Source organism: Lingula anatina, chromosome 4 (genome assembly GCF_051362555.1).
Source record: "Lingula anatina isolate TDL-2025a chromosome 4, LinAna3.0, whole genome shotgun sequence".
In the NCBI taxonomy this organism is placed as follows: Eukaryota; Metazoa; Brachiopoda; class Lingulata; order Lingulida; family Lingulidae; genus Lingula; species Lingula anatina.
The window spans coordinates 8,123,608-8,137,066 of record NC_141770.1 but is presented as its reverse complement, the minus strand read 5'-3'; the positions used below and the strand labels follow the sequence as shown (position 1 = coordinate 8,137,066).

Here is a 13,459-nt window from a genome sequence, read left to right as displayed (position 1 = left end):
ACAGTATACTTATATGGCACTACTCTGTAGTTCAACTGATGTAACTTGAAGCTGAAAGATGCAATATTGAAACTTTTTATAGGCTATATCTGTCTTGAATATCACAGATTTTAAATTTCATTTTTGCTAATGAAATACATGAAGTTTTCATGGAATCAGTTTCAGACCAGTCGAAAGATAGCTGAAAAAAGTTTTATAAATCGACAAACCACTTGTGCCCTATTGGACAAAATTATACCTATTTTGTGACCGATAAATTGGAGATTTTATCCATTCATTTTTTCTGTAACAGATTTGAATTCTCAGGACTTGACCTGAAGACTGTGTCAGGACTAATGACTATCAGGACCAGCTGGTCATGTGAATCCAAGTCTTAATTTGGTTATACTCAGTGCTCCAGTGTATTCTTAACTGATGTGTGTGTATTTCCGGGCCTGTATTTCTGTATTTCCGTGGGTACAAGCCGTGGAGAGATATGCAGTGTGCTGTTCCATATATGCATGGGCATTTGTCATTGAAAGGGCAGCGTGACCCCTTGCCAATCTTTCACTACTAGTATAAGGAAGTGATATGCCCTATTTAAGTCTACTCATCCTGGAATGAGTTGTTATTTGTGCGTATTTATTTCTACCAAACATAAAAAAAAAAAAAAAAAAAAAAAAAATTATGGCTGTCTTTGTGGAGGTATACGCCCTCTCTGTAGAGGTGTATTCAGTTATTTGCCATATTTAAGGTTACTCATCCTGGAGTGAGTTGTTATTTGTGCGTATTTATTTCTACCAAACCAAAGTACAAAACAATTTGGGAAAATTGGTTTGGAAGGGATGGAGATGTTGGATTGATGATTTTGTTTTTCACCTAACAGCAGAGGTAGTTGATGGAAATGTTCTAACTAAACTGCAGATTAACCTGGTTGGCATGTGGATTATGAAATAAGATATTCGCTGACATAGACCAGTGAAAAATATCACCCAGTGTTAGCATGATTTTCGCTGCTTGTATTATGAACAGTTTTCATTCTGAAAGGCTTAAAAAACTGCGGTTAAGTTGACATTTGAAGTCCAAAACCTACTGAACAATCTTTCGTATATGAGGTCGTTTGTAGCTATGGTATGTGCATGCGTGCGAGTGTAGACACAGCTTCTTCATCAGCCCTTATTCACCACCATACCGGGAGGGCCTCTTGTGGTGGGGAGTTCTGTTTTTTTGGACATGAGCCAAAATTTAAAAATAGACCTCTTGTGGTCTAGGGATTTCCACAATGATATGAAGTTGTTTTGCAACAGGCAAGCTGTCTGGTGAGTTATTAGTCATCCATGCCCCCTGAAGTTTACAGCCAAAGTAGATCTCCATTGACCTTAGCACTGCTGAACTCCCGTGACTCGCTGGACTAGTTTTTTAGCAGACAAATATGAAAGAAAGGCCCCGTAGAAGGTTGCAGACGTAAATGCAGCCTGAGAGGGCAGTGTTTGATTTGCTCGTGTGAATAAAACCCTATTATAACCCACCATAGTGATTATCAGTTTATTTTCAGCAACTCTAGATATAGATGTTGAAATAAAACAAGTACTCAGGCATGGCCAGCTTACGCCTCCTTTCCTCCAATTCAATAGCAGCTTATGTAAACTGATTTCTGGCAAAACCGAGCTATTTTGAACTATAAAACCCTTTAGCTTGTGATATATGAATGTTTTGTTTTGTTTGTTTGTTTGTTTGTTTATAATATGACATCATCATTACTGAACACTGATTTCTTTATTATATTGGAAAGAAGCTTCATATTAGTGATCTTTTTGCCTTCTAAAAAATAAAATGAGTTTAAAATGAAATGCCTTCAGTTAGTAAACTTTTGTACTTTTGGATATAAAGTGTTTTTTTTTTTTTTTTAAGTCTTTTCTATGGATGTAAATGATATCAGCATTCCATACAATTGCAATATTTAATGAATGAAAATATGCTTCATATATACTAAAGGTAAGATATTCATCCTTTCATTGTGCTTGATCTTATTTTGGTGTGAGAAACCTGGAAAGATTCATTTTCCTCTTTCATGATGAAAAAAATAAGTGACGTCAGGAAATCTGAGGGCACTATAGAGAGAAATATGTGTGGTTTATGGATGTTTTTGTACTTTTATGTGAAAAATTAATGAAATGATAACATGTTTATATGTGTGCTCAAATGGAATAATGTAGAGTGAACTGAATCAGCATTTTTTCCATGCCCACAGTTTTTAGGACATAGCTCGGTATGCATAACAAAATAGAATAGTAAAATGTTTTTGCCGCATTCATTTTGATCTTTCTTAGGCTTCTTGTTTTTGTGCACATGTACCATCATCTGCTTGCTCTATGTGCAGTGGCGCCATCAAGTGGCAGCTAAGGTCACTAGGTCATGGAGTGCTAGGTGACAAGGAGAATAAACATGAATATTTTAGACATGATATTTTCTGATATTTTCTCCATAATTGGAAATCCTTTTTTACCCCTAGAAGCAAGACCTGATTCAATTTTTTTCTATGTCTGACTTTCCCCGTTTAAGTTTTAAGTGAATATTGAGAGAGTGTTGCAATAAGTGAATATTGAGAGAGTGTTGCAATTCAAGGTGCAAAAAGATGATGACGACATAACCCAGAGCTAGAAAAGATCACTTCCTTTGGTAATTAAGACAGCATATTATGAGCCTGAAGTGTGATTTTTTATATGAGTAGATGGCAGAATCACCCATGTCTGTGCCATATTGATAGCTGTAAAAAAGCATTGCATGTGAGAAAGGTGATTTCAGTGAGTGAGAAACCACATTTGACCCCTGTAATGAAAAAAAAAAAGTTTGAAGAAAACATTTCTGTTATTTTAGTACCAGTCTTTGTGTGAGACCTTTCTTACTCTGTCTCACAGGCATATCTCCAGGTCATTCATATTCTTAGAACCCATATTGTGAAGGTTTTGTTGAATATGATATTACTGCAGAGGAGCTAAACCTCATAAGATGGATTTTTTTTCAGCATACAGCATTGAGGGCTTGTGCACTCACAGAGAGAGAGAGAGGGGGGGGAGGGAGGTCATGTCCCTCAAAATATTTTCATTGAATATATTGGTCAGTAAAAATAACAAGATCTTTCTCCTGACATGGGTGTTGCCTGCATGTGCATTTTCATCATCTGGTTAAAATAGCAGTTCTATTGCGTTTTTTGCACATCTTCCTATGGAAACGGGGTGAAATATCCTCTTTAAAATAAAATCATCAGCATTTACATAAAAGACATTAAGTGTACTTGCAATACGGGCAAATTTTCCACATCCAAAAATAATATTGTGCATGCATTTGTGAGATCGTCTCTGCTAGAACAACCTCCAGATAAAATATGCACGAGCTCAGTTAATCGCGTATAGCCATATGCCAGGAAGATTACTTGGTGCATATATAGGAGAGGTTGAGGAAAAGGTCAACCTGTCACATTGCCTTGATGTATGGATATGGGTGGGGAGAGGTCAGTGCTCATGTCCAGTTCACCGGTCAGTGCACAGCCATCTGATGAAGGAAGGTATTGACCTGTACTGTGGCCAAGGTCAGTTTTTATGTCCAGCTCGCTGACCAAGAGGAAGATACAAGGGGAGAGGTTGGTTTTTTTATGTCCATGCAAACTGGGGGTTTTGCTTTTGACTTGTGATGTCCTTGGTGGTGTTAACTTGTGTGTTATGGATGCCAGAAGAATATGAATGCTGATAACACTGGTTTATATTGTTGAATATGTTTGGCAAACAAAGTAATAATTAATTTGGTATGCAGCTGTATTATCCAGGGAGTCTGTCTGTCTGTCTGTGTGTGTGTGTGTGTGTGTGTGTGTGTGTGTGTGCGCGCGCGCGCGCGCACGGATGTGTGTGTGTGTGTCTGTGTGCGCATGCGACAGAGAGAAAGATTAATATAGTATGGACCTGTATGCAGAATGCATACTTTCTATATTACCCTCTTTGATATATGACCTAGTGTATAGAAACAACACTGCCTGCTATCATCTCACACCAGAATGCACAACTGGCATGTGTAGATGAAATCAGTTCTCTGGGGCTGCTGCAATTAAGTTTAATTATACAGCGCTGCTTTCTCTGGTGGCAAATAATTTCTGGGATTTGTTCATGCGGCAGCTGTCATACTAGTTACCTGGCTTCCGTGAAATGCCAGGTGAAGTCTGCTAGTTACATCTGGTTATAGGAATATGCTGAATAATACATACTTGTACAAGTTGTTGTCTGTGTTGCACTGTCTTGTGGGTTATTATTAATGTAGTAGGAAGTGTTTAATTATTTTGAAGTTGGATTTGCATTAGGGATGACTCATCTTCTCTCTCTCTCTCTCTCTCTCTCTCTCTCTCTTCCCCCTCCCCCCTCTCCCCCCAGAATTTGCAACTTTATTTCAATTTCCTGTTGTAAGGCTTCAGTCGAGTTAACTCGTAACCACGGAAACATGTTCTCAATTTCAGGATGGACTCCACTCCATGAAGCCTGCAACCATGGTCATGTGGACATAGCCAAGCAACTGCTCAAGGCAGGTGCGAACGTCAACGTGCAAGGACTAGACAACGACACTCCGCTTCACGACGCCTCCATTAACGGGCATAGAAAGGTAAATTATTGCACAGATTTCTTGGTGATTAGACTTGATGTAGTTTTGTTAAGCAGATGTGTAGGTTGTTGAATTCGTAAAAATACGATGTTTAAGTAGCAATGTAGTGTTTTTATAGTGGGTGTGTTTAAATTTATTGATGTTAAATTATTGTGCAACTGTTAATGCCATTTATCTTCTATTTTGAGAAGATGTAGGCTTCAGTGGAATTTATTCCTATTATTGTACATTATGAAGTAATAAGTTTCATAAAGCTGTTTCATCACCTCCCATTAACTTAATGTATAACATAATAAATGTTTTTATGTATTGTTTATATTATCTCCTGATATTACTTTCCTGGAACTGAGAGAATCTTTCAATCTCAGTGTCTCTCATCAGTGGTGAATGTTGAAGCAAACCCCACAGAAATAATCAATTCAGCCAATGTTTCACCGTTTTGGCTCAGATATTGGAGTCATCTTCAATATCAAATCAGTGGCCCAAACCCAAGTTTTTGTTTGAAAGAGAGGGCTGTACATTGCGCTACAGCTCTTAGTGCCAGGGATTTCCCTTGATGGATAAGTGATAGCTTTACTGTAACTGTTGGGAATAAAAACAGAAACCATACTAGAAGCTGAATCATAAGAATGACATGAGATATTGTTGACATGATATGGTAGTTACTCAGTAAATCCAAACAAAACTGATGAAGCATACGTACTTCCTTAAACTGTGCTTGTATATCATGTGCACCTTTAAAATACAATTTAAAAGTTCAGAATTGAGATCTTTTTAGGCACTTTGCTCTGGTGATTTACTAAAATTGATTTAGTTAAGAAGGGAAAAAATGAAATGTTGGAATTGGCGAAGTGTTTGAAATTTGTGAGAAATTACTACTATCTCATGAGACTATGATCTTCCAGCTCAGAGATTAGTATTGATCCACGTCTTTTGTTCGAGGAACTGGTGTGTATATACTTACCTGGGATTTTTCCATTTACGAAGTCACCAAATAGATGCATTTAAAATAGACCCTGTAGCATTTTCCTTAGGTACACATTTTAACCTCCTACCCAGGGAAAAATAACTTCTTGCATGATATCTCACCTTGATAAGAATTTCTTGGAAAAGAATTAAGATACTTTCAAAATTTATAACAAAGAAAACCTATAGTTTCGCAGTAGGTGTCTTTGAGCGCATTCTCAACGAATTAAGCCAGGCTTTACAAAGCCGGTGACCTAAAAATGGCGGACGTACATGAAAGAAAAACCGCCTAATCTTTTAATAGTCTCTCCGCCTCCCCACACGTCGTCCCTGCGGGGTACAGTTATTAAATCGCGTCTCCGTTCGCCATGCGGAAGCTACCTGAGAAATATTAAGTGCGCATGCTCATCAGTTAAACTCTTGGTGAAGAAAGCATGGCGGCTGAAGGCGATCGAAGGAAAAAGGTTCTTCTGTTCTATTATCTTTGAAAACAGAGACGAAAAAGGAATAATTTGGCCCGTAGAGCAGCAATGAATCGACTTTCTACGGAGATAATATCACCAGAGATATTCACGGAAATATTAATGTTCGGAGCCGAGATTTAATTACTGTACCCCGCAGGGACGACGTGTGGGGAGGCGTGTGAGAGGCGGAGAGACTATTAAAAGATTAGGCGGTTTTTCTTTCATGTACGGCCGCCATTTTTAGGTCACCGGCTTTGTAAAGCCTGGCTTAATTCGTTGAGAATGCGCTCCTAGATTAGATTGTCAACTGATTGTACGTCGAACAAACTGTAAATTATGGAAAAGTATTAGCTATAAATACGAACAGGGGCTGTGAAATCTAGTTATTTTAAACTCTTGAATGCATGTCTTGTTGGTTTTTCTCTGAGGGCTCCTATTGTGATAAATATAGTCGGCATTTACAACTGGGTACTCTGACGAGTAATCCTGATACTCAAGTAATTCTAGGTGGAAATTGGTAGTAAGAATTTATTCCGAATTTATTGAAAATTTGCTATTTATATATGTGCATTGGTTACATGAAAAATCTAAAATTCTAGATGGAAGTATGAAAATGAGATATTTTGGAAGGAAACACAAGTTGCTAATTTTAATTGTCTTTTATGGATATATGGATTTGTGACATTTGATAAACATATTCAGTATATTCAAGGACAGTCTTTCAATAGATTTTACAGAGAACTGACTAATTGCAGTTTAAAAATTTTAAGTGACAGTTGTCATAAAAAGGAAATAAAGCAAAACTGACATCTGGTTATCCGTAGCATTTTCTGTCCCCAAAATTGATTTTAGATTGGTTTTCATGTGATCATTGTTGCTTACAAAAGAGAATGAGAGATAGACAAATCTTTGAAAGGTTAAGCTTTTTTTTTTTACCCAGATTAAATAACAGAAAATAAATGAGGCATTTAATCAGAACTAAAGTGCAATACGCTGTTAAAGAGAACATGGCAGTACAAATCGGTCACATAGAAAACTCTTTTTGATTGATATGACTTGAGTGTAGATAGGTGGGACACTTTCTTATACGTTTCTATATTCTTTATATCCATTTATATATTCTTTCAGCTGGTAGAGTTGCTCATACGACACGGTGCCAATCCGCTGCAGCCGAACACACATGGAAAACGGCCAATAGATGTCGCTGCAGCACCAGAGATCTTACAAATTCTACAGAAGGAAATAATTGCTTCGAGCAGCGACAGTTCGAGTCTTGAAATAAGGTCTCCTACTTCACCAGAAAGTGTCACTTCAGATAAGGAAGATCATATTGGTAAATTTTTTACCCTAGATATTTCATATTTTAATGTCCATTTATTCTTGGAAGCGAATGATTTTCACTCTCTTTACCCCTCCCCCTCTCTCTCTCTCTCTCTCTCTCTCTCTCTCTCACACACACACACACACACACACACACACACACACACACACACACACTATTTTACATAAAGCTGGTAGTTCTGAAAAATAAAAGTAAAGGGCAAACACAAAATTTGTATTAGAGCTATCAGTGATCACCAATCTACTTGATTGATTCCTGACAAGAGACTGTGTTTCTTTTCAGGTCTGGACACATATGAAAATAATGGACCAGATTCCCACTTGGCAGCCAAACAAAACAGACTCTTTGATAAATCCTCCCCGAGGTTAACGCTAAAATTCCAACACATAAAAAGCAAAGGTGATATGTCGTACAGCGTCAAAATGGACATGGGTGAGGAAGGAGGAGAGGAGAGAAAACTGACGGGGGTCTCTGGCAAAGTGTCACCAGCCAAAAGGAGGGTGTCACGATCATCTAGTTCAGACAGTGACTTGTACAATCCACATCTGGATATTGTCTCTTCTTCTTCTTCTTCTTCTAAAGACCCCACGTCAAATGTAACTAATAGGGACTCGTATGGGAAAATCCATCATAAAGACACTAGTAGACTTTCTATGGCGGCCATGGCTCGTCACGGCTCTGAGACCAAAGCAGCACCATCTTTTGGCCAGAGTAAAGACTCTGCTGGAGGTCCAGTAGCATTTAATCCACTTGTGAACAAGGACTACCCTGCAAAGGAAATGAAACCAACTATTCATGAAAGAATGGGATTATTTTCACACAGTCGACAAATACAGTCGCAGCAACATCAGCAGCAGCAGCCAGAAAAGGATCCTTACGCACCAGAATTTGAGGATATAAGTGATACCGAGGAATTGACTAGTCTGGAAAAAATGAGAAGTTCAATGCGTGACTCTCGTGAGAAAGACGCTTCGTCTTCTTATCATCAGCAACAGCCGCCTCAACATCAGGCGGAGTCCTCATCTTCAAATATGGCCGATTTATACATTCCACATTCAATAGGAAATAATGATAAGAAATCAGAGGTGGGTTTCCTCAATAATAAGGCTGAGCGTGAGCAAGCTGGCTTCTTTAAAACTTTTAAAACTGAGAAAACAGTTGATTCATCAAGTATTAGTAGTAAAAACAAACTTCATGATAAATCAGAACTTGGTGGCACCTCAGTTGCAACTAAGGTCAGCAAGGTTGAAAAATCAGAAGCTGTAGTGAGTAGAGCGATTAAGAATGATTCTAGAGGAAGATCAGGTTCTTTCGGAACTACAGAAAGTAGTCGGACTAAAGAAAGAAATATGAGAGAAAGTGATAAGTACAAGGGAAGTTCGCCAAAGGATAAATTCCTACCTGACAGTACAAGTGAAAAACATAGAAACCTCTCACCCTTACATCTTCAGATATCTCCATCAGAGAGGATTTCAGAACAGCAGCAAGATGGACGTAAAAATTCCTCGCCTCCTTCGACAGAAATGTCTAGGAGCACGTCTCCATCAGTTAAAGCTGAAAATCGAAAACTCTCATCGCCAACTGAAAAAGGAAACCGAGTTTCACCAAAATTGGACAATATTACAAAAGAGGCCATGTCAACCTCGCCCACTGGCTCTTCTCCAAGAAGCGACAGAAATTCCCCAAAAAGTTCTTCAGATAAAGACTCGCCCAAGTTAAAAGTACCCCCATTGAAAATCATCATTCCCCAAAAGACTCCGCCTGCATCGGGTGGAGAGGGTGATCTGAAACGCCTTCTGAGTAAACCGTTTCTGCCGTACGTAGTTAACCCTACGCAGGAGTCAATGGAGATTGACGAGGCAGCCGGCGAGACTATTAATGTCACCGCACCTGTGTCAGGTAGTCAGGGGGCAGGGAACAACACGACAACGACAACAGCAACAGTACATGTAGACCAATCCATGCAGCAGCTACAACAACAACAACAACATCATCAGAAAGAACAACAGCAACTTCTGTCACAGCCTGTGACAAGAAACTCCCCCACATCCTCAATCTATATAGTGGGCGGCCCTGAGTCATCAGCTGAGGTTAATCCTGAAGGAACAGAAAAGCAGCTACAGCAGCCAAGAACAGCCCCTACTATCACAACTACATCTACTTCTAGTACAACTTCAAGGACTGAAAAAGACATGGAGATTACTCCATGTGTGGTTTCCAACACGGCCATCTCTGGGACAAATCTTACCACTACCAACACTCGTTCCAAGAGGGACAAAGATAAAGATGGAAACTCCGCCAAATCGGGCGACTCTGGCTCTGTTAAGAGCGAGGGGAGCAGAAAGAGTGAAAAAGAGGACAGTAAGGGCAAGGAAAAAGAGAAAGAAGGGACCAGTAAGGATAATAACAACAAGGAGGAGGAGGCGGAAGACATTAAGCCCACAAGGACACTGAGGTCACATACGGCAGCTCAACAGCAGCAGCAGCAGCAACAACAGCAGCAGCAGAATGAGAAACCATCACAGGGTAAGAAATTCACAGTATTGAATGTTTTTCTAGATTTATTTATTTAATCATTTTCAGTATTTAATATCATGTCCATGATACATCCACATAGAGTTCCCTCAGTGTATACAGCTGTTGAAAAAAGATATCACTTTTTTGCATCCTTATTGATTAAAATTATAAAGATTTTTTTTTCTCTGTATATTTGAAATTTGACCCCTGTTTCCCTTTTGATAAATACTCAAAATTACAGTTACATATCCAGTTTTCCTAAGATTTTAAGAGGAAAGGTGTTTCATATGAAGGTAGGCGGTAAAACTAAGGATGTTCTTTGTAATATGACCTCATTCTGTTTATTTTTTTCCTCCCACATGGAATGTCTTATTTCACACAAAATAGGAAAGGTTACTTAAGGATTTTTTTCATGATCCATTCTGAAGAAATCATTAGTGGATGGTGGAAATGAGTTTCCCTGAAAGCTTAGGTAACACATTAGTTTGTGGTGTGAATGAAATCCTCGGAAGACTACAGACTGCAGATGTTCACAGAGCTATATGCACTACATGCCCTGTTTTGTCTAGCCTCTGTAATTTAAAAGTGGAGTTTTCAGTATCAGCTTCAATGGAGGGATCTTCTACCTCATTAGAACGATGCACAGCTTGGCTGTTTTTGCCTGAACTAAGTGATATTACTGTAGGCGGGGGTTTTAATAAGAGGCCAATCTGTGTGTGTGTGTGTTTGTGTGTCTGTCTCTCTCTCTCTCTCTCTCTCTCTCTCTCTCTCACTCACACACACACACACACACACAGAGAGAGAGAGAGAGACAGACATACACACAAACACACACACACACAGATTGGCCTCTCAATAGCCAAAGCAGAAAAAAAGATTGAAATTATGACTCATAATTGACTGTAAGTTGATGTAAAACTGACAAAATTGTTGTATATGCTGTAACATAATAAAACTGTTCAGTGTAGATGAGTCTTACTATCTACTTAAATAATTACAAAAAGGCAATTATTTAGACAATCAAAATTTCTCTTAATTTTTTTCTTCTCCTACCTGTAATGTAAATGGGAAGTGTTTCAGAAATAATAAGTCATAAAAAAGATAACCTTCCTTACACAGTTGTGGTAGTGGCAATTAAGTTTCACACTGTTCTGTGTGGTAATAAGATATAATGAACGAAAAGATCAAAAGTGAAAGGACACAGCAGTTCCTATCAATTGCAAATCAGTTTCCATGGCAACAAGACTTCATGGAGAATTAATCGATGTGTGTATACTATGGCGAACTAGACGAACTGAGCAGCAGAAAAAATGTGAGAAGAGTTGTCAGACAGAAATTTCTTCTTAAAATTGAAAGAGAGGTGTTTTACAGTGGTTCCGGTTATTTTTCCAGTTGTCGTTGGAATGAAGGGTGAGCAATGATTATCGCAGTAAAATTTAATCAGAGAACCAACTCCGAGGCAACTGAATTACAGCTTTAAGTGAGAGCATTGTGAAACTTGTTATATCGATTACTAGCAGAAGATACTTGGAAAGAAATCTGAATTAATATTGTGATAGAGATCGTGGTTGGGAAATTACATCATTTTGCTTTACTGTTTGAAATATTTCAAGACATATTGGCCTTACGTCAATGGTGTCACATACCTATTTGTTATTTAGAAAAATATAAAAATTTATTTAGATCGGTATTTCCTTTCTTTTGGCTCTGAAATATGTCCATCTCTTCTTATTCTCAAGACAGATGTTTGTGATGCCGTTGAGATACAGGAAATGTGCGTGTTGTGTTGTTTTTCACCTGACAAGGACAGATCTAATCGTCCTAATATAGAACAATATTAGTGCAGTGTACAGTCTAGGTCATAACTTTCTGTAGAGTAGCCATTAGAAAATGATTTGCTCTTTTGATTTTCTGCAAGAGAGGAATATTGAAGTGAGTCTTGATGATATAATTGAAGGCCTGGTTTGTACAAATTGCATATACAAGGTGACCTTTTTTATATATAGAGAATATCCTACAGCAAGTTGAGTCTTTAAATTTCTTCTTCACATCCTCTTCTATAGTGGCTATGAAATGTATAGCCCATATTAGCAGGGCAAGTCTTTCATATGACCTGACCGCCTTCAAGTTACTGAACCAGTAGAATTTCCTATGTAAAGTGCAAACAGATTCTGACATTTGCGTAGTTTAAATGGCAACTGTCTATGCAGTAGTTTTTATTTTCTCAGCATCGAATTCAGCTACACCTACTTATTCTAGATTTATCAGTTTTCAAAATGGCGATGTGGAGTATAATTTAATGGCAGCTGGTTTTTCATTTCCTTTGGCAAAAAGTAGCAGAGACCCTTCCCCCCCTCTCTCTCTCTCTCTCTCTCTCTCTCTCTCTCTCTCTCTCTCTCTCTCTCTCTCTCTCTCTCTCTCTCTCAAATAGCAGATAACAATGTCTCTCTCTCTAATATGGATCAAGGAATATTTAAGCTTCAGATATTCACCCCTTTTAGCTTTAAAGATTGAACAAAGATCTAACACATTATCTCATTTTCTTTCCTGCAGCATCTCAGAACGGTGACAGCAGTTCCCAAGACAACCAGTCCAAGTCTGAGATAGAATACATCCACCCCAGAAAGAGAAAATTACGGCCCCGCCCCGATCCCCCACCCCAGACGGAACCGGTGGCCATCCCCCCTCCCACCTCCATGGAGAAGCCAGTGAATCCATACCAGCTTTATCTACAAATTAGAAAACAGGTAGGGATCATTATATTTAAATGGAATGTTTTCCTTTTTACTTATGTAGTAAGACTTCTGTGATTTTTTTTTCACTTTGAAAAAGACCAAGGTAAAGCAACTGAAACTTGGGATGTTTTGGTGCTTTATTTACAGATTAGAAAACGGGTAGGAATTATGGTATTTAGAATGCAATATAATGCAATATTTTCCTTTTTACTCGATGTGGTAAGACTTATAAAATTTATTTATTTATATTTTTTTCACTGGGAAAAAGATCAAGGTAAATCAACTCAAATCCAGGGTAATAGATTTTTTGGTGCTTAAGGGTTGGGAGGGAGATAATGTCTTTCTTATTAGATGACATCACTGAAAATTCAACTGCTCTGGTTAATCTATTAAAATGTGAAAACATATAGAAATCATATTCAATACTGTTTGATTACTGCTATAGAAAGATGGACACGCAGGTTCACAAACTTACAGATGTTCACAATATGATAAGGTTTTTTTTTTTTTTTTTTAAAGTGAGACTGGAAGATTTACATTAATTAACCTAGATAAAGAAATGTCATTACTTTATAATAAATAAAACATAAGGTTAAGATTAGAATAAAGTCACCTTAGTTTGACATGATAGATTTGACAAGTTTGTATTTTTTTTTATTTCTCTCTCAGATTGCCAAACGAAGAGAACACATGTTTGTTGTTCAGCCTAAGGCACCCCAAGGTTTCCATGACTATTTGCTGAGCAACCGAAATTACATGATCAAAGAGAAAGTCAAGCTTTCAGTGCCAACGGTAGGTCCCCCAAGTTGTGG

The 13,459-nt window shown here is 38.1% G+C and overlaps 1 protein-coding gene across 4 annotated transcripts in view; it reads left to right on the top strand.

The window, feature by feature from the left end:
* Nucleotides 1–13,459, top strand: part of LOC106150780 (uncharacterized) — a 77,053-nt gene that overhangs the window by 56,385 nt on the left and 7,209 nt on the right. For all 4 annotated transcript variants that reach the window (XM_087012285.1, XM_087012287.1, XM_087012286.1 and 1 more), the window contains 5 exons: nt 4,481–4,623; nt 7,182–7,386; nt 7,678–9,921; nt 12,466–12,659; nt 13,317–13,439. In XM_087012285.1, the coding sequence (XP_086868411.1) occupies nt 4,481–4,623; nt 7,182–7,386; nt 7,678–9,921; nt 12,466–12,659; nt 13,317–13,439 (2,909 nt within the window). The remainder of the gene's footprint in view (nt 1–4,480; nt 4,624–7,181; nt 7,387–7,677; nt 9,922–12,465; nt 12,660–13,316; nt 13,440–13,459) is intronic.